We start from the raw sequence: 23,947 nt of genomic DNA, 5'->3' as shown, positions 1-23,947 counted from the left end.
TAGAATAGCATTTGCTAACTATGTCGTGAAGCTTTCTTCCTGCCCTATCTTAATCTGATAACTTGTTTAAATATGTTTTCTCCTGGAGTAGATTGATGGCAAATTTACTTCAAATTGATAGCAAATCTTTCTTATTTGGGCTCCTTTGAGTTATTGCAGACATTTTGACTGTTTAATTCTTATTTCTCACCTTAACGTTATTTATTTTTCAGACATTATCAAATAAATTTTAGTTCTTAGAGTCAACTTTCAAATCTTTTTATTTCTTGAGTGCTAATTTTTTAACCATCTTTCCTCCCGTTGTAATAGCTATATTAATAGAAACCTCATTAGGGTTTATTTGTGGTCCAAATACTTGAACTGCTTTACATGTAGAGTCTCATTTAATCCTTCCAGTAACCCTGTGAAGTGTAGTTACTGTTGCTTTCATCTTACAGATGAGGAAACCGAGGTTCAGAGAAGTTAAAATGGTTTGCCCAAGATTTTACAGTTAGTTAAAATTCAAACTTAGTATTCAAATTCAGGACTTTCTTACTTCAAAGCCCAAGCTCTTGAGTCTTTAGATCTTTTTCACCTTAATGAGTAACTGGATGTGTCTCCATTCTTTTACGGGATGAGGCTAACGAGAGAGAAAACACCTCACCACCAATGCTGGTCCCAGCTCTCAGACTATCGCTGGTTGATCTAAAGCGAGTTAAGTAATCTTCAAGACCTGTTTAGTTTCATGAGTTGGACAAGAGGAATTCCAGGTCTTGCAGGCATCTCTTTCCCTTAAGTTTACTTGTGGTGTAGATGACACGTGGTCATCGTTGCTAATTATACTTCATTCCTTCCTTTCCTTGAATCTTGTCAAGGAACAGAATCACCTGCCCTCACTGCCTCTCTTTCATCCAATAGTGTAGTAGTGGCTCTTGGCCTTAGAAATGTCAGGAGAGGCCATTCTTCCTTTACACAAGTATTTTGTCAGCTTTCCTTCTCTCTGCCTCGCTGCTGTTCAGGTAAGAGCTTCCTCTATATAACCAGTTTCCTAGCCTCTTCTCTTTCCACTCCTTCAGAAAAAAGAACAGCTCTAACTTCTTAAAGTTAGATGATGGAACACAGTGGAGCACACTGTTTGTCGGTTAACTCAGCAGTTAACGAGAAGTATATCCAGGGCTCGCTCCTATTTTGACGAGAAAACATTAAAGCATAAGTTTATATGGCAGGAATCCCCAACCTCTGTAACCTTGGGGGTGCTAGACCATGCAGTAGGCTGCCAAGACCACTAGTGTAATATAGGAAGAGAGAAGAAGAAAAGAGAGAAAGAGGAAGGCACTAAAGATGGAAGAGAGGACACTGGTGGAGTGTGTATTGCATATTGGTTATCTTCACGCAAGTTGAGTGCCACCACTTTAGAAGTTGTTCTTACTTTCTTTGACACATGCCTATAAGAATATGTTCTGTAAAAGCTGCTCCCAATATAATCATTCTGCTGTTATTTCGAATTTGAGCAGCTTTTCATCATATATCTATGTGACCTTGTATGTGTTGCTCTTGTACATAAAATAGGTCTAACACATGGGCCAGCATATCAACTTACAGCATCTTCACTGATCTTCACATCTTCACTGTGCCTCTGAGTAGATTAAAATTGTGTATAAAAGGCAAATTTCTTCCTTAATGTTCTGGTTTTTTAGACTAAGATCTACCGTAGTAAATAAGCCTTTTGTTGGAGGGGGGCAGTGTGTACAAGAACAGTGAAGCACGGAAGGAAAAAGGTGCACATTTGCTCTGGCCACTGCGTAGATGAGTACCGCATCTCATCTGGTCTCTTTCCAAAGCCAACTTCCCATGTTCTGAAGTTTTCATTGTAAGCCTAGGAGGGGATGCAGTGGTGCTTTATCAAGGCCGGTAAATAAAAGTTGGAATACTTCAGCAGCATTGGCCGTCTGCAGCCACTGTAGAGCTCTTACATCGCAGTTTTATCCATGAACTAATATGACATTACAGCGTCAAGAGAACATATAAAATGAGGCTTGATCTTAGAATTTTTCCAGGCCATTCCTAGTCCTACATAATTATTGTAATGAAATCTGTGGAGCTTTAAAACCTATTAAAGAAAATGTAATTTGAAAAGCAGTTTGTTCCTATGGCACTGAATATGGGGTTAGACCGTATTAAGCAAATTACATTTCTTAAAGTAGCATAAATATAACTATGAATTCTGACATCTCTCATGGTATTGTCACTTATATATGCAAAATGGGATACGCTCTGTGGTCTAATTTATAGCCAAGGATGTTTTGACCAATATGGTGTGAAATGACTAAGCTTTTAAACTTGAACTAGCGATCAGCATGGTACAGTTACTAATAGTGCTCTGTCAAAGGTAGTTGCTAGTATAGCAGCTGCTTTATTCTGAGCTAGGTCATGAGTTCCTAGGGAAATGCTTGTCTTGGGTGAAAAGGTTAAATTCAAGGTTATGTGTGAAACATTTTTTCCCCTCAAAGCTTTATTGAAACACCTAAGTAATTTTTAAATGTTTAGCTCTGGAAGGGATCCGGCTTGCTTGTGGAAGTGATCTCTCCCACCCTGTAACCATATTATAGGGGGAGTAACTCTGTATCTGCTCAGAGCCTTGAGATTGGAGGGAAGAGAGGAGCTAGGTACCAAGGGCGAAGTCCTTTAATACTGGCGAGTTGGTTTTTGACCTGTAATTTACTAGTACTAATAGCTGACATTTACTGAGCACATACTATATGCCACTTACTGAGCTATGCTTCTAAATCTTAATCCTCAGAACAGCCTTTTGAGCTATATGCTACTCTTAGCTTTTGTTTTATAAAGGAGATTGAAGCTTAGAAAAGTTAAGGTGGGGAAAAAAAAAAGAAGAAAAGTTAAGTTGGTCAAGTTGGTAAGAAATCAAGTTAGGACTTGAACTTGGGTATTTCTGGCTCCAAAGAATGTTCTGGAATAAACCCTTAGCTTCAGTTCTCTCTCCTCAATCATTTGTTCAACCAACCAGCACAGTTGATTTGATGCCTGCTTTGCATAAGCACTCCACAAGGCTCTGGAGCTCCAAAATTGAGTATGAAATGACCCATGACCTTGAGCAGCTCAGGACTGAACGGCACGTTCTCTGAGAGAGAGGGCCCGTGCCCACGGGCTGGGGAAATCCAGAGAAGAGACATCAAACCTTAGAGAGGGGCAGTCTAGAAAGTTTCCTAGAAAGGTGACACCAAATGAGTTCTGAAAGACAAGTAGGAGTCAACTGGAAAGTAGGACCTCTCAGAGGCAATAGCACTTAAAAGCTTGGGGATTAGAAAAGGCATGCGGGGTTCCTGCCCCTTGCAGGTGGTTGGTGCATGTGGGGAAAAGGCAGCTAAGGGAGGGCGTGGTACACTGGCTAAACACCTGGACTCGGCTCTGCCACTTTCTAGCTTTGTGTCCTTGAGCAAAGTCTCCACCTCTTCAATCCTCAATTTTCTCATCTGTAAACTGGGGATTAAATAATAGACCCGTCTTGTAGGGCTCTCATGAGCATTAAATGGCAATGAGCTGAGACTGCTTAGCACAATGCCTGATACATAGTCAATGCTGAGGCCATTGGATCTGCGATTATTAATCACTATCATTATTATCACCGTCCTCTTCCTCCTCCACAGTATTCAGGAAGGCACAGACCAGATACCTTTTTTTTTTTTTTTTTTTGCGGTACGCAGGCCTCTCACTGCTGCGGCCTCTCCCGCTGCGGAGCACAGGCTCCGGACGCGCAGGCTCAGCGGCCATGGCTCACGGGCCCAGCCACTCCGCGGCATGTGGGATCTTCCCGGACCGGGGCATGAACCCTTATCCCCTGCATCGGCAGGCGGACTCTCAACCACTGCGCCACCAGGGAAGCCCAGACCAGATATCTTAAAGGACCTTCTTCATATTACCTTATTTAGTCTTTGGGAGCAGCCTTTAGCCACACCACAGACCAGGGAAAATTCAAATGTTTTTGAATGCCATAGTGGGAGGGGAGAGTGAATTTCGTAATTTGAGAAGTGGCAGCAAGCTTGTTTTGATGAAGTACATTCCACCATAGCAGAGAGGTCAAGAGCCTGCTCTGATGTCAGAGCTTGCAGTGGGGAAATTTGTAAGGAGAAAAAGGCAATAATATTACTCTGTGTCAGTTTTGCAAAAATCTTCTTGAACACAGCTCTCAAACCTCTTTCCAGAGAATGCTCTTTGCCCTCTCAGATTCTTAACAAATCATCCTCACTAGATTATGAGCTTCCTGAGGACAAGAACCGGACTGTACTCATCTTGGTATCTGCAGTGTCTGCAGGGTGACTCAGTGGAAATGAGCTGGATAAGTGAAAGTTAACGGTATTCCTTAGTGTTCTGGTATTTGACATTTAAAGAAGGGCAGATGTCCCTAAGAAAAAAAGATGAGACTTATGCCAGTGCATTATTTGGTGATTTTTACGTGCTCAGCTATGATACTGCCCTGCCTGGATGCTTTAGTGATTTCAGTCTTTTGAGTGCCTGTACAGACAGTTGTTTTAGAGATTAAGGTGTTTTATGGTAGGTGGGCTTCTTGAGGACAGCACAGCCATATCTGTTTTAAATAGCTTTATCTGTACTGTCTAGCATGGTGCCTGGCACATTGTAGGTCCTTGATAAATATTTGCAATAATGAATTTCTTTTAAAAATGTGGGTTAGGCCATTGTCCTAAAATATAACCTTAATTTAATAGAGACAACAAATTTGACTCTTATTTACTTCTCTTGGCTTATAAGTGGGAAGATGGCCTGTGGTCAGTACAAAATTCATGTTTGGATAGAAATGTTCTTCTGTTCCAGAGGTTGGCTTAAATGCTGTATGGTGTACACAGAGCCTTCACTTTCTCCCCCACGTCACCAGTAGCATCCTCTCGTAAAGGTGAGGTCTTTGGGCTGAATGGGTTCAGTGCTTAGGTGTGGACTTCTGGTCCCAGCTCTGCTTTGTATCCGTTTGCCCTCGTTACTCTGCCTGGACTATTGGAGGGATGTCGTGGCAGAGTGGGAAAGCCATACTGCAGTGCTTTACCCTTGCCCTCCCTCCCTCAGATGCAGCTGATTATGTGGCCTGAACACCATACCCACAGCATCCTCTGCCTCTTCTTCCCAGGCATGTCAGAGAGAGGCCTTCCCCCGAAGCCGGCTTCTCTTTAAGTCACTATTAAGCATGTTATGTCGCAACACGATGCTTTCCTACCTTCTTCCTATGTTATTTGCAAAGGGTAGTTTGATTTAAGGTTTTTCCCTATTGCTTTTATAATTGGATTTCACAGTCCTTGATTCACCTTCCTTAATTCTAGTCTATTTAAGACTAAGTCTCCTGCTTGGTCCTTCCTTCCTTTTCCTTTCCTTTCTCTAGTCGTATGTGAACTACCCACGAATCGGTGACTTTAGGATATGCCTTGGCAAATAGGCATAATTTACTTGAATTTATTTTATTTTATTAATTTATTTATTTTTTAAAATTTATAGCAGAAAGTAACACAACACTGCAAGCCAACTATAGTATAATAAAAATTAATTTTAAAAACTCCCCTTTATGTTTATAGGTAAAAGATTGCAGTGAAAATAATACACTTAGGTCTAAACATTTTCAAAAAAAACTTTCTAGCATTTTCAATATTTGTACTACAAAAATGTCTGGTTCTACTTTTGTTCTCTTAGTTTTCTTTAATTGGGTACCTTTTTTTGTTTCCTATATGTTTTTATAGATATTTTCTCTTTTTTCTGGCAACTCGAATTATTTAATAAATGCGTCTACATAGATGTCATTTTCAGTACATTTTATTTTTTATTGAAGTATAGTTGATTTACAATGCTGTGCTAGTTTCAGGTGAACAGCAAAGTGATTCAGTTATACATACGTGTGTGTGTGTGTTTGTGTTTGTGTATATGTGTGTGTATATATATATATTCTTTTTCAGATTCTTTTCCCTTATGGGTTATTACAAATTATCAAGTATAGTTCCCCGTGCTATACAGCAGGTCCTTGTTGGCTGAATTTGTTTTAATATTGGCATTAGCTTAAGAGGAGTGGGTGCAGTGCAATTTGTGTTCACTTCTGCATTTACGCATGAGAATATAAAAGCATATAGTTTTTTCTGGTATTATTAAAAACTTTAAAAAATATCAGCTTTATTGGGGGTCTAACTGACATATAAAACTAAGATATTTAAAGTGACTATCGTGGTGATTTGATGTACATACATATTGTGAAAGGACTTCCCCCATCTGGTTAACTAACACATCCGTCACCTCACATATTTATCTGGTATTTATTATTCTGTTGGTAGAGTGAAAAGACGCTTTGGAGAGTTTGACCAAAGTACACAAATTAACATGAATAAGTAGAAGGTTCGTGCCTCTGGGTGACAGTGGGTCAGCCTTTCCAGATTTCCTGAGAACTGCCAAAGCTAAAACTTGGAACATGCCAGTTTGTCATGTAAATGTCTAAGAACTTCCCCACATTTTGGTTTATTTTTTTCAGTCAGTCCTACGGTATCAAGATTAGCCTCTGTTCATTAGTGGGAGGAATGTCAGGATCCAGGGAGTTTGTTTTTGAAACAGAGGAGGAACAATACTGGTAAATGCCAGGCATGTGTCTAGAGCAAACGCCAGGCCCACATGGAGTAAAGACCTGGCTTCTAGCCCTCCACTCCCCCTAATCTCCGTTCTTTCTTTTTCTCCTGACCCTGGGTCATCTAGCAACTTTGTTCCTCTTGTCCTAACCTTAGGAATTCAAAGAGTGCATTTCTCTAATGTGGCAACTAATTGTATTCAACACTGTCAGTAGGTTGTGAGCTCTGAGTTATATATATTTCCACTGGTAGAGACTAATCTCCCTGTATTCCTCCAGACTCTAGAAGAGTCATAATAGAGGCTTATACTGTAAGATATTACGGAATATGGAAACCACATAGCCAAATGGAGACTGTGTGAATTCCACTGCTAGCTAGTGTGTTGTCTTAGGTAAGTTACTTAAACTTTGTAAGCTTCAGTTTACTTATCTATATAAGATGGGTATGATGCCTAGTACAAGGTTGGTGATGTGAGTACTAGAAATAATATATGCACAGAGTTTAGTGTGGAGGAAGTGCTCCATAAATGGTAGCTATAATTTCTGGGAACACTTAGTGACGAGAACTCACTGACCTTCACTCATTGAACCCATAAAGGTGGCAGCATCTGTACCTGTCTGTGCTCTAGGAATCACCACTTACATATGAAGCCGGGATGTCTTCAGCCCTCATGGTCATCCGTCTTCATGGATTTAGGCTCAGTACAAAAGCCATCTGTATTTGCATTTAGATTAGCCTCTAGTATTTGAGCGGTGGACATCGGGAGTTGGAGGTCTAGGTCAGCTGTATTTCAGATTTCTCTTCGGGTCCACTTCTTCCAGCTCAGTGTCCATGGGCCCTTCTTTATTTATCTAGTCTCTTCTAATGGGTCCCTGTTCCTGGCGTTTACCACAGACTTCCTGAAACAGAGCGAGATGCTCGTCTTCTCACTGAAGGAATTCCAAAGGCTGGCTTCAGGATATTCAAGGGGACCTTTCCTTCCTAGAGAAACATCCCTCTTTTCTCAGTCTGGGAGGCTGCATGGTGCCTTTTGTGTTGTGGCAGCCTCCTGACTCCCGGGAGAGACAGGAGGCCAACTAATAAGTGCTCAGTAGTTTAAAAAATAAGAAACACAGTAAGTGTTCAGTAATGTTAGCTCGGATGCTGGTGGTGGTGGCAGTGAGAGGTAAGGACTTGATCTCAATTACACCGAGTCTTCCTTGCCACCATCCTTCCAGAATGATTAGCAGCATGAATACTCTGGTTAGACTCAGTCCACTGCTTTCTATTCAGTATAAATATGTTAAGTAATGGTTACAGCTAAGCCAGGTGTGGTGTTGAGATTGCATTTTCTTTTTCGAACACATTCTTGTTTCTCCTTGAGTTGGTAAATGCTTCACCTTTTCCTCTGCTTGGTTTTCTTTAAACATCTAAGTCTTCCCACACACCTCTAATGGCTTTATGAAACACCTCTTACACAGCTTTCCACATGATCCAGTCTTGTCGGATAATTTCACACCCCTCTCCCTTCCTCCTTCCCTCCTGGAGACCTCCCTCTTGGAGCCCTCCGACTTCCTGTTCCAGCTAGACCGGGAGGAGTAACACTTCCTTAGAAAGACATTCAAGCAGTTGCCCTACTTCCGCACCTTCCTTACTCACAACCTACACACTCGCAACACAAAACAGAACACCTGCTACCTTGTGCCTCCCAGAGGTAGGCGAACAGGGGCCCAATTTAACCTGCTCTCCCGGCTTTTTTCCTTCTGGATTTGTATCTTTTGTTGCGGGGTTTCTGAAATCCCCTACTTTCATCAAACATGGAGCTTTTAGCATATAAGTCTTGTTCTCCTCCTCGGTTTGAAGTGATTTTTCAGTTGGGAAGTGATTTTTCAGTTAAACTCAGCGATCTCCTAGCTTCTAGCTCTAAATTTCTAATTATTGACTGGACTAAAGTAACCAGACAGAGCAAGGAGTTAAACCTACGTATTCCAGACCTATTTTATACTTTCTTTTTCGTTTGTCCTATTCTTCTTTATGTGATACAAATGAGAACAGGACTAGGTTGGTGGGTTGGTTTGTTTTTTGGTTTCTTCTTCTAGTGAGAGATCTTTTCCTTCTAGTGAAGATATGGGAAAACTCCACCTGTGCGCACTGTGTTTTCTGTTGAAAATGAGATAGGTTGTAAAGATAACTTGTCTTATTTTACTTCTGCAACTAGAAGAAAATAAGAATTTAGAGTTAATAGGGAACTACAGAGATAATTAAAGGGCGATGAACCTAAAAAGAGAAGGTAAGAAAGGAAAGATGATTTAAGTTGGAGAATCTGAGGCAGTGCATGTCATACTAAGTATTAAATGTTTGAAGGTGTGATGTAGAGATGATGGTTCCCAGTTGCCCTTTTCAAGGTGAAAGACTTTAAGAGGAAATGGATAAAATTAGAACCAGAGATTTAAGTATATTTTACAAAGGAGAAATTTCAACACAGTGAAGATTGTTACTGGAATGAGTTACTGAAGTATGGTCACCCTGGGTAATTTTTCTTTGATGTGTTTAGCCACCATCTAAAAGTTCTAACCTTGTACATAAGTGACTAAGTGTCATCTCATTTTTCCAAGTCAGTTCACTCTCTCTTCAGGGTGTCCAGGAGCAGGTAGTAGAATGGGATCTTCATTCTTCACTTCTTGCCTGTTTTAGCTGCTGTATTACCATTTACCGTTCTGACTTAACTGCTCTTGAGAACTAATGACTATGGTTCCAGTGTTTGGGTAAATGGAACAGTTTCAAAATATCGTATGTGATAGTAAGATCCATAGAGTATTCTACTTTTTATTCTTGTGCTGACTGTGTTTGGACCTTCCGTTTCTTCTGTCTTAACTGTTGTGTTTATGTGAGATAAAATGAGCTTGGACAGAACGTTTAGCCAAAATCCTCTGCATACTTGAAGGTCTTCTTGAGCCACGAACCTTTGTTATTTCCCTTTCTACCTTTTGTAAGTAATCCTGAAGCCTAGAGGTCTCCACATGGTTGGTGTGCATGTTCATCTACTCCTTCTTTCTGTCTTGCCCTTGCTCTGTCTGGGCTAATCTCTTCCCAGCTGCGCAGTGTATCTGCTGCTCTTGGTTTTAGCCTTACCTGGCATTTCCTACGACTCGGTAGGCAGAGAGGGTGTCTTTACTTGTTCTTTGGGATTTCCCACAATTAGTAGTCTGTGCTGAGTGAATAATAGTTTTTGAGGAAATGATATATAAATATAAGGAAGTACAGTCATTTGATGTTCAGACCAAGTAACTTCCATAGTTCCCACTTGATGGGGGGCAACATGTCCTATTTCTCAAAAGCTATCCTTAGAACTGCTGTTTCTGAAGTCGTGGTATGGGACACAGCACTGTAGCTCTGGAGAGAAGGGATCCCATTTATTGCAGGTTGGGTATTGGGATGCATTCTGTTGCCCAGACCTCCTGTCACATGGGGGCATTGGGGCTTTGATGTATCCCTTGTGGGTTGAAATTTTCCTTTACTGAAGCTTTTCTGCCTTTTGGGGAGTCGTGCTGAAGACAACCCTGTAAGAGAAAAAAGCTTTAACCTGGTCTTGGTTCTTTTGACTCCGCGTTTGATTCCTTTCTGTTTACTTTATGCAGCTTTTAATGAAAGTATTTAAGAAAACGCAGTATTTCAGTCATTTTACAGGTAAAGAATTGGAAGTCTTAGCAATTTGTCATGGCTTGTGCATTTTACAGTCCTTTGGGAATCGATTTAGGAGTATGCCATGAGACTTCTAAAAACGTATAGCTTTTGAGTTGATAACACTCCTTCTTAAGAATCTAACCTAAAGAAAGGATCAGAGGTCTAGGCAAATCTTTTAGAACAATGGCAAAAAATCAGAACCAACCTAACATTTCAGCAATGGAGAATGATTACATAAATGTTGATCTATCCCATGGAATATTATGTAACAGTTTAAACTTGTTTTTGAAAAATTTTTAGTAATATGGGAAAATAATAAGTAGGAATCAGACAAAAGAAAAATCTCAGTGTTGTACAATCCCAACTATGTAAACAAATTTAAAATACACTTAATTAAAAGAATTGGATAAAATATACAAAAGTTTTAAATTGATTTCTGGATGGGGACATTATGGGTGACTTTTATTTTTTCCTTTTAGTTTTCTGTGATTTCCAATTTTCTTTTTTTTTTTTTTTTTTTGCGGTACGCGGGCCTCTCACTGTTGTGGCCTCTCCCGTTGCGGAGCACAGGCTCCGGACGCGCAGGCTCAGCGGCCATGGCTCACGGGCCCAGCCGCTCCGTGGCATGTGGGATCTTCCCGGACCGGGGCACGAACCCATGTCCCCTGCATCGGCAGGCGGACTCTCAACCACTGCGCCACCAGGGAAGCCCTCCAATTTTCTTATAATGAATTTATAATCAGAAAGTATTAAAGATTATTAAAAGTTTTAAAGTAGAAAAAGTGACATTTTGAACTCTAATAATTCAAAAGAATGAAAACTCATGCAAGTTCCAAGATTTAAGTGGTTTTAATCAGTTCTAATTTTGAGAAGGAATGCTTGATCCCAAGCAATTTTCTTTTTTTCCTTTTGCTTTTAGTCAAGGGATGATTATATATGATGCTGAAAGCCATGTGGTTAATGAGACAGTGTGCTAAATATCGATATTTATGAAGAGGACATAGATAGCAAATGTGCATCTTACAGTATGATCTAATGATGAAAGACTGGGCTTGGAGGGAGTCTCTGCCACCTGATGGCTTTGGGACTGGTTATGTAGTCTACAGGTTATGTAGTCTCAGTTTTCTTCTCTGTAAATAGGGATTTTGAGGATTAAATGATATGAGGCCTGCAAAAGTCTTAAGCCCAATTTTGGCACATAGTAATCACTCAGATAATGCTCTAGCTGAGATGATACATGATAGCTGATGTAATACTACTCCTGAAGGAGGACTTCTTCCAAATTGCCTTCATATAGAATTTAGAAGAGGCAGAGGTTAAGTGGTTTAAAATACCTTTTTTTGGTCTAATAAGATATTAATACTCCAAAGACTAAAGACAAAGTGGATGTTCTGCTGCCCCTTTCATCCTTCTGAGGATGGATGGAAATGCTCTGCACCTTTCTCCAAGCTTATATAAGCATAAACACGTGCAAGATGACTGGCTTTGCTTTGTCTTTCCCTTACGTATTACTCTGCAACTTTTCCAACAAGCCAGTAGTTACAGAATTTTTCATGGCTGTTGCTCTGAGTTCATAGGTTCAGATGTTATTAATTTTTTAATAACTGTATAATACTCCAAATAATGCGGCAATTGCAGAATTTATTTGGGTTGGGCTGTTCTTAGTTCCCACCCTCTACTACAGATGATGTTTACTGCAGCACCCTTATATGTAATCCTTAAGATTCATTGCTTTTATTTCCAATTAGTTTCCCCAAAGTGGCATTACTGAGTCAGAGTATGTGTTAATTATAGTGCAGAAGGATTTGGGGTTACAAAAGTTGTGTAAAACATTGTTGGTTCCTGCCCTCTTACAATCTGGTTGAAGAACAGATGCATTTATTTTCCCAGGAATTTCTTTTTCTTTCCTTTTCTTTTTTTCTTTTCTTTTTTTTTTTTTTTTTTTGCTTATGTACAAAGATTTCAGTAAATGGTGTTTATTTCTAGGGAAATTTGAAATCCTTAACATTTTGAAACGTAAGTATAAATCAAGAGAGCAAAGGGGGGCCTCTTGAATGAGATTTACTCTGTATAGTCTTCGCTGCATTTATTAGATATGGATTTGTTAGAAAGTGTACATGTGTACGTTTTTCAGTTTTTAAGAGCTAAACGTCCCACTTGAGAACTGAAGCACTTGACATTTGCCCTCCTAGTCCTTACCAGGCTCACGTCCCACAGGGCACAGACGTCCCCCATGCAGGGGGAGAGACAAGACGGACAGCGTCTTGTCTCTTGAGGCTCAGACTTGCTCCGCGAGATGCAGGCAGCTGAGCAGATCTTCAGGTTTGAGGTCACTGATGGTAACAGGAATCGTAGGATGAGAACAAATTGTTTTTACAACAGTGCAGCTACTCTGCTAGAGGTAGACAGATGCCTTTTCTTTGTACTGTTACTGAGAGCTACTTAGTACAACATAAGTTTTACCAAGTACCCACTTAAGGTGTGTGTATGTGTCTACCTACCAGGTAGGGGACAAAGAGAAGAAAGGACAGTTAGGATGGGTTTGCCGTGCATGTGTGTACGTAGTCTTCTTACATGAAGGGAGGTATGTGTCGCATGACCATCTATTTAGAAGCTTCGTTTTCTCCCATTAGTAATTAACATTTGGTTACATCAGTTGGGATTATGCAACTCTTTAACAGCTGACACTAGTTCATACCTGTTTTCATTCTTTCTCCCCCCGGAGTCAGCATCTTGGCTCTGAAGAAGTGATTGCATTATAACACTTTAGAACCCACTTGGTTGTATTCTTGACTCACTGGAGTGGTCATCTATCTGAAACCCACTAGGCACCCTGTCACGGTTCCCAATCAGTGGGACCTGTAGTTGCTTTTCATTCATGGTCTGTCTCCTTATGATGAATAGCCTTAACTTTAAACATTCTGTAACTATTGGCTTGTTGGAAAGCAAATTTTTTTCTCTTCTGGGACTTAGCAGGTACTTTGGGTTTCCTCGGGCTTCTGCAATATTTAGTGAAATAGCAACAATAATAAGGGCAGTGAGAGTAAACATACATAGTGCCGACCACATGCCAGGCGCCGACCACATGCCAGGCGCCAGCACCCTATATAGTAATAACTCCTATAAGTCCTCCAACAACTCTGTGTGTTGCAGGGGGACTCTTATCACCCCCATGTTATGAATGCAGAAAGTGAGGCAGCTGAGCCATGGTGATAGAGCTTATAAATGGCTTGTGCGTGGAAATTACTCCACATCGGGGAGAGGCTCACTGGTGGGGCTGGAGAAACCCAGGAACAAGACAGCGCCCCCAGGGAAGCCGGGCACTGGATGCACAGACCCAGGGGGAGAGAACTGGCAGAGATGCTTTGGCCCCCGCTTATGTTTGGAGAGGAAGTGACACAGATGAGTCCTCCCATCCGAAAGCCCTGGACTTGTGAGGGAAGTCGAGGGAACTCAGGGCAGGAAGGAAGCGGAGGAAAGGGAGGTGTGGAAACTTGGCCGAGGGACTCACTTGCAGCAGCCTCTCACGAAGAGCCCCTCTCTTCATGGGCTTTGTGCCCTCAGGGCGCAAATCCCAGAGGAGGGTGAAGCAAGCTGAAGGTGTGTTTACCTTCAGCCAGTTTCTTTTGTTTTGACAAGTGAGTCCTTTGACCCGGCTGGAAAAACCTCTCCGGCTGCTCTTGCGATTGTTTCTGAAATTGGTTTTTGAAGAGGTTGTGTGTGACCTGCTAGGATTACCCACACTGGGCGGCACAGACCACAGACCAGGACTGTAGCAGGAAAGCCGTCTAGGTAAGAGGCATTGGGGGTGGCGGTGGTGTGACCTGAACAGGACCCTGATTCTTCTGCCGTGCCCTCTGGATATGACATCCTAGGGCTGAAGATGGGTCACCTGCCTCAGGATCCATCTCCACCGTAGCTGAGTCGAGTCCACTGTGGGTGCGCAGAGGCAGACTGCAGATGCCATGTCGCAGTCTTCCTTATAGAATGTGGTGGCTTGCTTTTGTCATTGTTATTTTTATATCACCAGGTCATGGTTTCCAACCCACTTTCCGGATATTATTAGAATGGTTCATTGAATAAGAACGTGGTGGGTCAGATAGTGTCATTAGTACCTAGCAAGTTCTTGGGCAAGTTCTTAACCTCTCCAGCCTCGATGCCCTAGTCTGTGAAATGGGGTATTAGGAACAGCCATCTCATAGGGCTTTTGGAGATAAAGCTCAGCAGGGTACCCCGGCATCGTATATCCCCTTTAAACATGGAGGTGCCCCTTGTTGCCTTCCTGGGGTTCTGACACATGCAGGAATCTCCTGTTCTGGTTCCGGGCTGTGATTAGCTCTGACATTCCAGGACACACATCACCATGGGTGTAGACACTGACAGAAGAAGGAACTGGAATTGAGAGTTGCAGATTCAACGGTCTCCCAAAGAAGGGTGGAGTCTCTTAGGACAAAGCATTCCTGGCATGAATAAACAGAGAAAGCTCATTTGAGGAGTAAGCCCGAGTCAGGTATTTGATACAGGTGATTATGCAAGTTGGACAGAGAAGAATCCCTTCTCTTAGGTCTGATTGATGGTTCTCTGTATTCTATCCAACTTGTCACTTTACCTACAAAACTTTTCCTGTCATCTTCTAAAAATGAAATTAAAAACTCCCACTCTCAATTTGATCTAGTTAAATACAAGTTTTATTTTGGAAGGGCAAGAGGGATTTAGGGTAGAGGGAAAAACCTGACCCTTTTTTTCTGTAAAACACCTCTGCAGAGTGGGCACTGTTATACCAGGTTACTTTACAAAGTACCATTTAAGAAACACTTCTTTATTAAAAAAACAAACAAAAAACCCCCAACCAAACAACAAAAAAAACCTGCCAGCTTTTAAATACGGAAAATTTCAAGCACACACAAAACTGTGGAGAGTGGTATGAGCCCTGACATACCTGGCTCCCACCCTCAACAGCTGTCAACTCATGGCCAGCACTGCATCATCTGTAACCAAACCCCCTCCACCACTGCGCGCACAGTTCCCCCACCCCGTTCCTTTTAAGCAAATCCTGACGACGTATTATTTTATTTATATTCAAGATGTACTTTCAACGCCTTAAAGTTTTCAGTAACGTGAAAAATGGAAAATTTCACATTTTAAGGTCCTTCTTGTGGGAAGATCATGTCTCTCTAGAAACCTCAGAAAGCAGGGGGTGGGGAAATGATTTTTTGAAACATTTACCTGGGGGGCTTTTTCAACTCTGTGTTTTCCCAGAGTTGCCTTCTGCAGGCCTCTCCTCCCTCCATTCCCCTCCTTTCTCCCTTTTCTCCGCCCTCCCCTCCTCTCTCCCCCTCCCTTCCCTCTCCCCCAGTTAAAAATGGCAGTTCTTGCAATCAGTTCTTGAAACTGGTTTGCTTCTGAGTGTTAGAGCAGGAATAATAGATAGGGAACCACTTGCTTAGGGAAAAAAGTGATTCCAGGTGATGGAAGCTTTACCTCTCAAGAACCATTTTTTTTCTTGTTATTCTTAACCACCATGAATGGGACTGTTTAAAAATACATTCATTTTCTGCCTTCTTAACCGCCATGAATGGGACTGTTTAAAAATATATTCAGGGCTTCCCTGGTGGCGCAGTGGTTGAGAGTCCGCCTGCCGATGCAGGGGACACGGGTTCGTGCCCCGGTCGGGGAAGATCCCACATGCCGCGGAGCGGCTGGGCCCGTGAGCCATGGCCACTGACCCTGCGCTTCCGGAGCCTGTGCTCCGCAACGGGAGAGGCCACAACAGTGAGAGGCCTGCGTACGGACCAAAAAAAAAAAAAAAATATATATATATATATTCATTTTCTGCCTTCTTAACCGGAGTCCGCTGGATGTTATTTAATCGTTCCCATTTACTACAGGGTGTTTTCAGTACAGCTTTCCATGCTGTGGAGGGCTTATTTTTACAGTTTACCTGTCACCTCTCTCATTGCCAATTTTGTGCCTTGTCAAGGTGCTTTTCCTTATCTAAAATCTGCTAAGGGCTAAGAAGCAAGGTATGTAAGGTTACAGTGAATGAACTATGAGGGTGTTTTTTGTTTCCCCAAGCAAAAGTGTATGTTGTCGGACTTAAGGGCTTTGTGATATATGAACGCTCAAAGGCAGTTTGGGCTCCATTTCCTGATTTTCAGTGATATTCTACATAGATGTTGCTGTGTAGCTACCTTTCATGTAGGTGAGGTATCCCTGTGATGGGGTTCTATAGCAGGCGTCTTTCTTCTCACCTTCAATACAGCTTAAGAAAGGCTTGAAAGGTCAACCACATGGGTAGTGCCTGGGAATGTTGGGAAATGTGTTTTGGGACACATTTTTCTCCATCTCACCGTTGAGCGTTTGAGAGTGAGTTAGTAGGAGAGAAATGAAGGAATTTTAAAAAGTGACCATTCTGTTTTTGTTGTTGTAGTTATTTAGCAACTAAAAGTTAGAGATGTGTGTTTTAGACCTTGCACAAAACTTTTACTTGGCTAAAAATAATTTGATATATGGGTATATATCAAATTTATAGTAGAAACTAATAGTCTGATTTTTCACCGGACGAAATGAACTTCCTGTCTGCTATTCTTTAAAGGGGGAATCAGAGAAGACATTTTCATCCCCTCTAGCCCTATCCTTTCCTAAAACTCTCCTTAGGAAAATGACATAGTATTTTTCAAAACTAAGCTGTGCCTTATGCAGGTTTGTACACAGGATGGGCTAGTGACATCAATTTTTCCTTTCTCACACCCAGACCAGGGTTACATAGTTCTGTGAGGTGTGCTTGGGAGTTGTAATAATATGGAATACTGGAAAAATTCCAGAGGCTGTTGGTAAATAAAGAAGGCAGCTGAACAGCAGTTAGCTTCTGCTAGTGATTTCAGAACTCACATTTAGGGGAAAAAAAAGTCAAGTATGTGTAATATAGCATGGGAAATCAAGAGAAAGTGTGATGACCATCTTGAAGATGTGGGTTTTAATTTCTGTCTTTCATTTTTCTAAAGACTGTACAGGTAAATCAATAAAGAAGATTAAGCTGTATTTGGTTGACATTATGAAAGATCTCTCTACTTTTAACCCAGCTTATTTAAAGATTTATTAAATCAGCCAAACACTTTTTTCTGTATTATGAGAAAGCTGTCTTTGCTTTGTGTTTTCAACTTGCAGGGTTTTCGTTGATATGTTTAGGAAAAAGAAGAGTACAGGGTACTGGAAATTCACAGCTGATTGTCAAAGATGAATATATACATATTAGAGGTTTGGGGAATCTGATGGGCTAGTCAGGAGAGGGTTTTAGAAGTGACTTTGAAGCTTTCTGTATGTTCTCTCTCACTGTTGCCTATTCCATAAAAGGCCTTTAAGTGTGGTGTTTACCCAGCAAATATCCCAACGAATTGCTTTCGGCAGTCATGGGCACACTAGAATACTATCCAATCGGTAGTTCTGTAGTTTTCTCACAGAACTTCCAGGGGATATGGCATCTCTCTAGTCTTCGAGACCACCCCCAGGACAAGGCACATTAAGGGCTGGAGAAGGGAAACTTGGGTGGTGGGAATGTTCTTTTCAAAATCTGGGTAAAATTTTTTCCCCAAAAAGCACCAGTGAGCTGAATAACTTCTCATCCCATTTCTCCACAGTTTTAAGCCTCTCTTAAGCGCCTCCAAGTCAGTCCTATCTGAGGCTTCAGATTCCTCAAGTTTCACTGGGGTCACCTGGAGGCCCCTGTCCCACCTTGGTTTCAAAATCTCAACTATTTTTAGGATTCACTCTTTCTTTCATTGCAACAACAAATATTTATTTAGCTCTCTGCCATGTACAAAAGTCCACTTTAGGGTCACAGGAGACCACAGAGCTGAATCTGACAGAGAATCTGACACAGATCTTTCCCCTTAGGATTCTGATTGGGAACCAAGACACCTATGGGCGATTCTTCAGTGTGAGAGAGACTGGGATACGCTAGCAGCTGTAGAGACACAGCCTAGTGGATTATAGGACCGAAGGCAGTTTATTTATTTATTTATTTTTAATTAAATGTTAATTAAATGTTGCGGCATGTGGGATCCTTAGTTGCGGCTTGCGGACTCTTAGTTCCCTGACCAGGGATTGAACCCAGGCCCCCTGCATTGGGAGCATGGAATCTTAAGCACTGGACCTCCAGGGAAGTCCCCCAAAGGCAGTTTAGAATCAATCTTCTACCAAAAAAAAAAAAACCCCAAAAAGCCAGTTGCTGACACCAGACACTATACACATGTTATTGACTGAAATAAGGGATTAAGGAGAAGGCTACAGTCTTCTAACCCACTGAGAATGGGCTCATAATGGGACATTTCGTCGAATGACCAGTTCCTTTCTGCTCCAGATGTCAGTTGGGGGAATGACAAGGTAGCAGTTCTTGGAGAGTCCATGGTTCGTTTTACACTTGGTCAAGTTTCCCTGTGGAATTTTCGTTGTTTCATGTTAAACTCTATATTCTTTGTTTTGCCTTTTTTCTATTTAAAAGGCTTTGTCCACAGTAGGTGGCAAGGTACTCAAGTCCTTTTCACACCTGTTCTGCTATCCTTTGAGCAAACCCAGCTCACTGTGAGGGGCATAGGAAGGGAACACGCCCACACTTACTGAGCGCACCCCGGAAACATTTTCTCATTAACTCCTCACAAACTTGGGGTAGGGGTTATCTTTCCAGATGAGTAGACTGAGGCAGAGGTTATCTTTCCAGATGAGTAAACTGAGGATTAGTAACTGGGCACTCACTCCAGGCCTCTCTGGGTGAATCCAGTTCTCACACCAAGGTTTGTGAATGTTCTGTTCCCTGAGATTAAACTTTGGCTCTTAGAGAGAACCGCTCAGCTCAATTGCAGTTCTCCCTCCTCTCGTCACGTGAGTGTCTTTTTACCCCTAAATATATCCACTGGCATCTCCTAAAGCCATTCTCCTACGTAACCACAATTCCACTATTAAAAACAGAAGAAAATTAACCAGCATATGTTCGTATCATCTCATTTCTACTCTCTATTTCAGATTTCCCTGGTGGTCTCATGTGTTTGATAACTATTTTTTTCCAACCTGGGTTTGCTTAAGGCTCACACATTGCATTTTGCTTTTATAACTCCGGAATTTCTCTTACTCTAGACCAACCTGCCTCCAATCCCTCCTGTTTAGCTCTTGTTTCGGGACACTGACTTTTAGAGGGACCAGACCAGTTTTCTTATAACCTTTTTGTTGACACTTTACCTGGCAAGTGTCTTGCAAATTGAAGATTTTAAAAGTTCTTTAAACCTAAAATAGGTATTTTCTAGGAGATGTGTTGCCAGATTGTCAGATGTTGCACCTGATATTTTCTGTAGCTAATATATTTTAAAAGAATCTTTATTTACAAAAATAAGGCAATTGTAAAATGTTAGAACAATTCAGAAATACAGTTGGCCCTTTGTATCCACAGGTTCTGCATCTGCGGATTCAACCAACCTTGGACTGAAAATATTTTTTAAAACAAAATTCCACAAAGTTCCAAAAAGCAAAACTTGAATTTGCCAAGCTGGCCAACTGTTTACATAGCATTTACATTGTATTAGGTATTATAAGTAATCTAGAGATGAATTAAAGTATACGAGATAGGTTCTTTGCAAACACTATGCCATTTTATATAAGAGACATGAGCATCCTCGAATTTTGGTATCTGCTGGGATCCTGGAACCAATCCCCCTGCGGATACAGAGGGATGACTATGTATGAAATATAAAATAAGAGTTCCGTTTGATACCATCACCATGTAGCCCTGAGATAACAGTCATTTTGGTGAAGTTATGTATTTTTTCCCATTTATTTATTTATTATAAAAACTGATCATCTGTACACATTGTTGTGCAGTTTACTTTTTATCTCACTAACTGCATTGTGGATTGTGTCATGTCAAATATGTAGCTGAGATTGTGTTTCGTGGTGCCTGGGATAAAAGTGCACCAAGCCAGCCACATTCCTTCCTAGGTGTTCAAGGCGAGACACACCCGAATGTAAAGTGCCCGTCCCAGGATGAGAAATGTGACTTGTGCCCACAGAGCAAATATTTTTCTGTCTTTGAGGCTCTCTAGCTAATATAGGAGTTGAATCTTGGTGTCTTCTGCCCTGTGTTTTAGCAAGTTGATGGAATGTGGGAGTAGTAAACTCTTAAGGACTCTGTATTTAAATTCTGATACTCTTTTGTTTTTCTTTTCTGGGTGGGTCCCTCCATATTTTTTTCTGCAGATACCAGGAGATCATCAGGTTGGCCTACCTTGCAGGTAAACATGATACTCTGCCAACATAAAGTGATTTAGAAATGTTAATCTATTTTACCAAGCCCAAGTCTCTAGTATTTTAAGCCATCATAAAACACGTACCTGTCACGCTGAGGAATGTGCCGAGGGCAGGCATCAAAGAATGGCCGAGGGAGTCTCAGGAGTGTGTTTTACTGTGTTGTAGGATTGTGTCCTGACAACCTCTGTGAGGCCGGGGGGTACTGACAAGGAGTGATTTCTAAATATTGAAGCCATTTAACTTATGAATGCAAGAATGCCTACAAGTAATTATTCCTGTTTGTCTATCCAAGTGTCAGGGCGCTCAGAGGTAATTCTGTGGATAAAGGGCATAAAGGCTGCCTGACTTAGGGAATCAAATTAACAGAACAATCATATGAGCGAGAGATAGTCCCTTGCACTTCATGGAGAACAGAAAGTTGAACAGAGAGACCGTGTGGACGTTTCTGGCTTCTTTGGAAGATAAGTTTAACGAGCCTCCCAGTGAGAGAATTGCTGGCACAGGGCGGAATGGTAAAGCCGCTTTTACTGTTGTTATTTTGTTCTCGTGTTGTCCACGGCAGTAATGTCATCACTGCCATTTGGTGGGACATCCGGGTGTCAGTAAATCTTGTTATTAGTAAGTTAAATTATCTGTAATTTGGTGATGGGCTTTTGCATCGAGAATTCTGTTAAGGAACAAAATGATTGTAGGGTGGTTCCCCATATCTGTCTAAATATCTGGTGAAAAAAGGATAGAGTTGTGATTTTAAGTGCATTAAAAAATTCATGTATTAATTTTTTTTGAAAAAAGAAAGTTGCTGAGTAGTTAATCATTAATTACTAATTTATAATTAGTTAATAATTAAATGCATATTCACTCCATTTGCTATCATCCAGTAATAAAGTAAATAAGAAAATAAGTATAAATATTAAAATAAGGGCTTCCCTGGTGGCACAGTGGTTGGGAGTCCGCCTGCCGATGTGGGGGACGTGGCCCGGTCGGGGAAGATCCCACGTGCCGCGGAGCGGCTGGGCCCGTGAGCCGTGGCCGCTGAGCCTGCGCGTCCGGAGCCTGTGCTCCGCATCGGGAGAGGCCATAACAGGGAGAGGCCCGCGTATCGCAAAAAAAAAAAAAAATTAAAATAAACGGAAATAATGTTAATGGAAGTAAAGAGGCAGTGTTACAAAGAGTGAGGAATAAGATAAGATTTTAAGTTCAGGATCAGGGAATTGCTTAAATCATTGAACCCCACTTTTTTCATCTCTAGAATAGGGATCGTACAATCGACACCCAGAGGGTTGTTAGTGAGGCTGAAATGATATAATATATTTAGAAATTTAAAAAAAAGTTCAAATTCTACTCCTGCTTTCTTGAGCAGACAGGCTTGTACGATGAAAAAAAGCATGTGAATCGAAGTCACATAGACACTGGTGTGAATGCAGGCTTTGCCGTGTGCATTCTTAGTTGAGTTCTTTTAATCGCTCTGAGCGTCAGTTACTCTAGCCATAAAGTGGATCTTATCATATCACCCTTGTAAGGTAAGGTCAAGTGCAGGGGTTAGACCAAGGCGCTTGGGAGCAACAGAGTCTGCTGGCTCTTGAATCTGGACATTCATCTATCAGGGGCATATGCTTGTGTGTGTGGAATATGTGCCGCCTGGAGCTTCCCTTCCAGGTGATGACCTTGCTGCTGCTTTTCTGTTTGCAGCGACCCTCCAGAGCGCCACGCCGGGCATGGACGCCTTCTTCCGCACTTGGAGGAGCACGGGTGCTAGTGTCATCGCCCAGTCACAAAGCTGCTAAGGCCGTCTCAGGGGCGTGGGCGTCAGGACAGGAGGGCAGCATCCGAGGGCCACAGAGCCATGCCTTTCGGCCTGAAGCTCCGCCGGACTCGGCGCTACAACGTCCTGAGCAAGAACTGCTTTGTCACCCGCATCCGCCTGTTGGACAGCAACGTTATCGAGTGCACGCTGTCTGTGGAGAGCACAGGGCAGGAGTGCCTGGAGGCGGTGGCCCAGAGGCTGGAGCTGCGGGAGGTAAGGGTGCAAGCGTGGTGGGTGGATGCGCCGGAGCTCGACCCCAGGGACCAGCCACCTTCTCTTGGCACCTGCCCGGCTTTTCAGCCTCAGCCTGGTTTCGAAGCATCCTGTTATTCTTAGCGTGGCCTAGATCTTAACACCTTTCAGTGGATGCAGACACCTGCTCTGATGTTGTGAGAAGCAGGGACACCCCCTAGAGTTTGCACGGGGCACGGGCTGGGGGTGGCAGCACCCCTTTGCTTTCAGCCCATGAGGAGGTCGTAATGAGACTCTCCTCCCCAAAACCATTTACTCTCTTTAAAAACAATCAAGTGGGTAGCTGGGGTTTTGGCATTCCGGCTCCATATCAAGGAGAAAACCACATAAGCGGTGGATGCAGCTGCTTTTTTGTTTGTTTCCATATTTTCCTCTTCAAAGAGGGAAAAGAGGGGAAAAAAGAAAGAGCATTTAAAGTGAGCATGACCAGTGAGGCTTTTTTTGTGGGAGCTTGTAAAATGGGGGTTTTGTTTCTTTTAAGATTCCTCATGACCTTGTTTTCTTTGGGCTTTAAGCAAACCCAGGGTTCACCATTAAGACAGTCACGTTATCTCTCTTTAGAAGAGATTCTTAGAGCAATGTGCCCTTTGTAACCAGCAAGCCCTGCCTTTTTTTTTTCAGTCTTACAGACATTTAGGACAAGGGACTTTTGAGAGAAACCCCCTCAAGCATTTGTGTCTTGGGAGCATATCGCATGTGGCGTATGGGCTGGTAGGTAAGAGGGTGTGGTTGAAAGGTTGCCAGTGCTGAAATGACGGCAGACCCCTGAGAGGCAAGCCTTCCCGAGGGCAAGGAAGAGCTCTGTGATTGTCCTGGGCCCTGTGACACCATTGCCCAGTTCTCAGGGTGATGCAGAAGAGGGGAGCGGTCCCTATTGAAAGTGATCTTATTTGATCTCTTTGCTCACCTCTCAGGATCCACCCTCTTTCCGTTTGCACAAAGGAGTTGGGGTCAAGGAAGGTCTTCCTCTCCGCTTGGCATCTTCCACAGGCTGCCTCTTATCCTCTGGGGGACGGTTTCACCTGAGCCCTTCTGTTTCCTACTGGTCTTCGTGTTTATACTTTGGTTTCAGTGTTCAGGCCTTCCTTTGACATTTATCTTCCTGCGGAGGAGACTGTCCTGCCCAACAGGTATATGGAGCTTGGTAGCTAGCACAATAAACATGTGAAATGTTCTCACCTTGCTGGTTGGTAGTTGGCTCTTTTTTGCTTCTTGGTAGCACATTGGGGTGCACATATTTAAACATATGTGTGTGTATCGGCATAAAGGAAAAACCTTGATGCTGTCGTCAGTTGGTCAAGAGGCTGGTCTAAATTCTCATAAAAATTTTCAT

The 23,947-nt window shown here is 42.2% G+C and overlaps 1 protein-coding gene across 2 annotated transcripts in view; it reads left to right on the top strand.

The window, feature by feature from the left end:
- PTPN14 (protein tyrosine phosphatase non-receptor type 14) overlaps window positions 1-23,947 on the top strand; it is a 167,490-nt gene that overhangs the window by 42,920 nt on the left and 100,623 nt on the right. For both annotated transcript variants that reach the window (XM_030873006.2, XM_030873005.2), the window contains one exon: window positions 22,248-22,575. In XM_030873006.2, the coding sequence (XP_030728866.1) occupies window positions 22,402-22,575 (174 nt within the window). In that variant the 5' untranslated portion in view covers window positions 22,248-22,401. The remainder of the gene's footprint in view (window positions 1-22,247; window positions 22,576-23,947) is intronic.

The sequence above is a fragment of the Globicephala melas genome, chromosome 1 (assembly GCF_963455315.2).
Source record: "Globicephala melas chromosome 1, mGloMel1.2, whole genome shotgun sequence".
Classification (NCBI taxonomy): Eukaryota; Metazoa; Chordata; class Mammalia; order Artiodactyla; family Delphinidae; genus Globicephala; species Globicephala melas.
The sequence above is the reverse complement of the archived record's forward strand: the minus strand, read 5'-3'. Positions and strand labels throughout refer to the sequence as shown.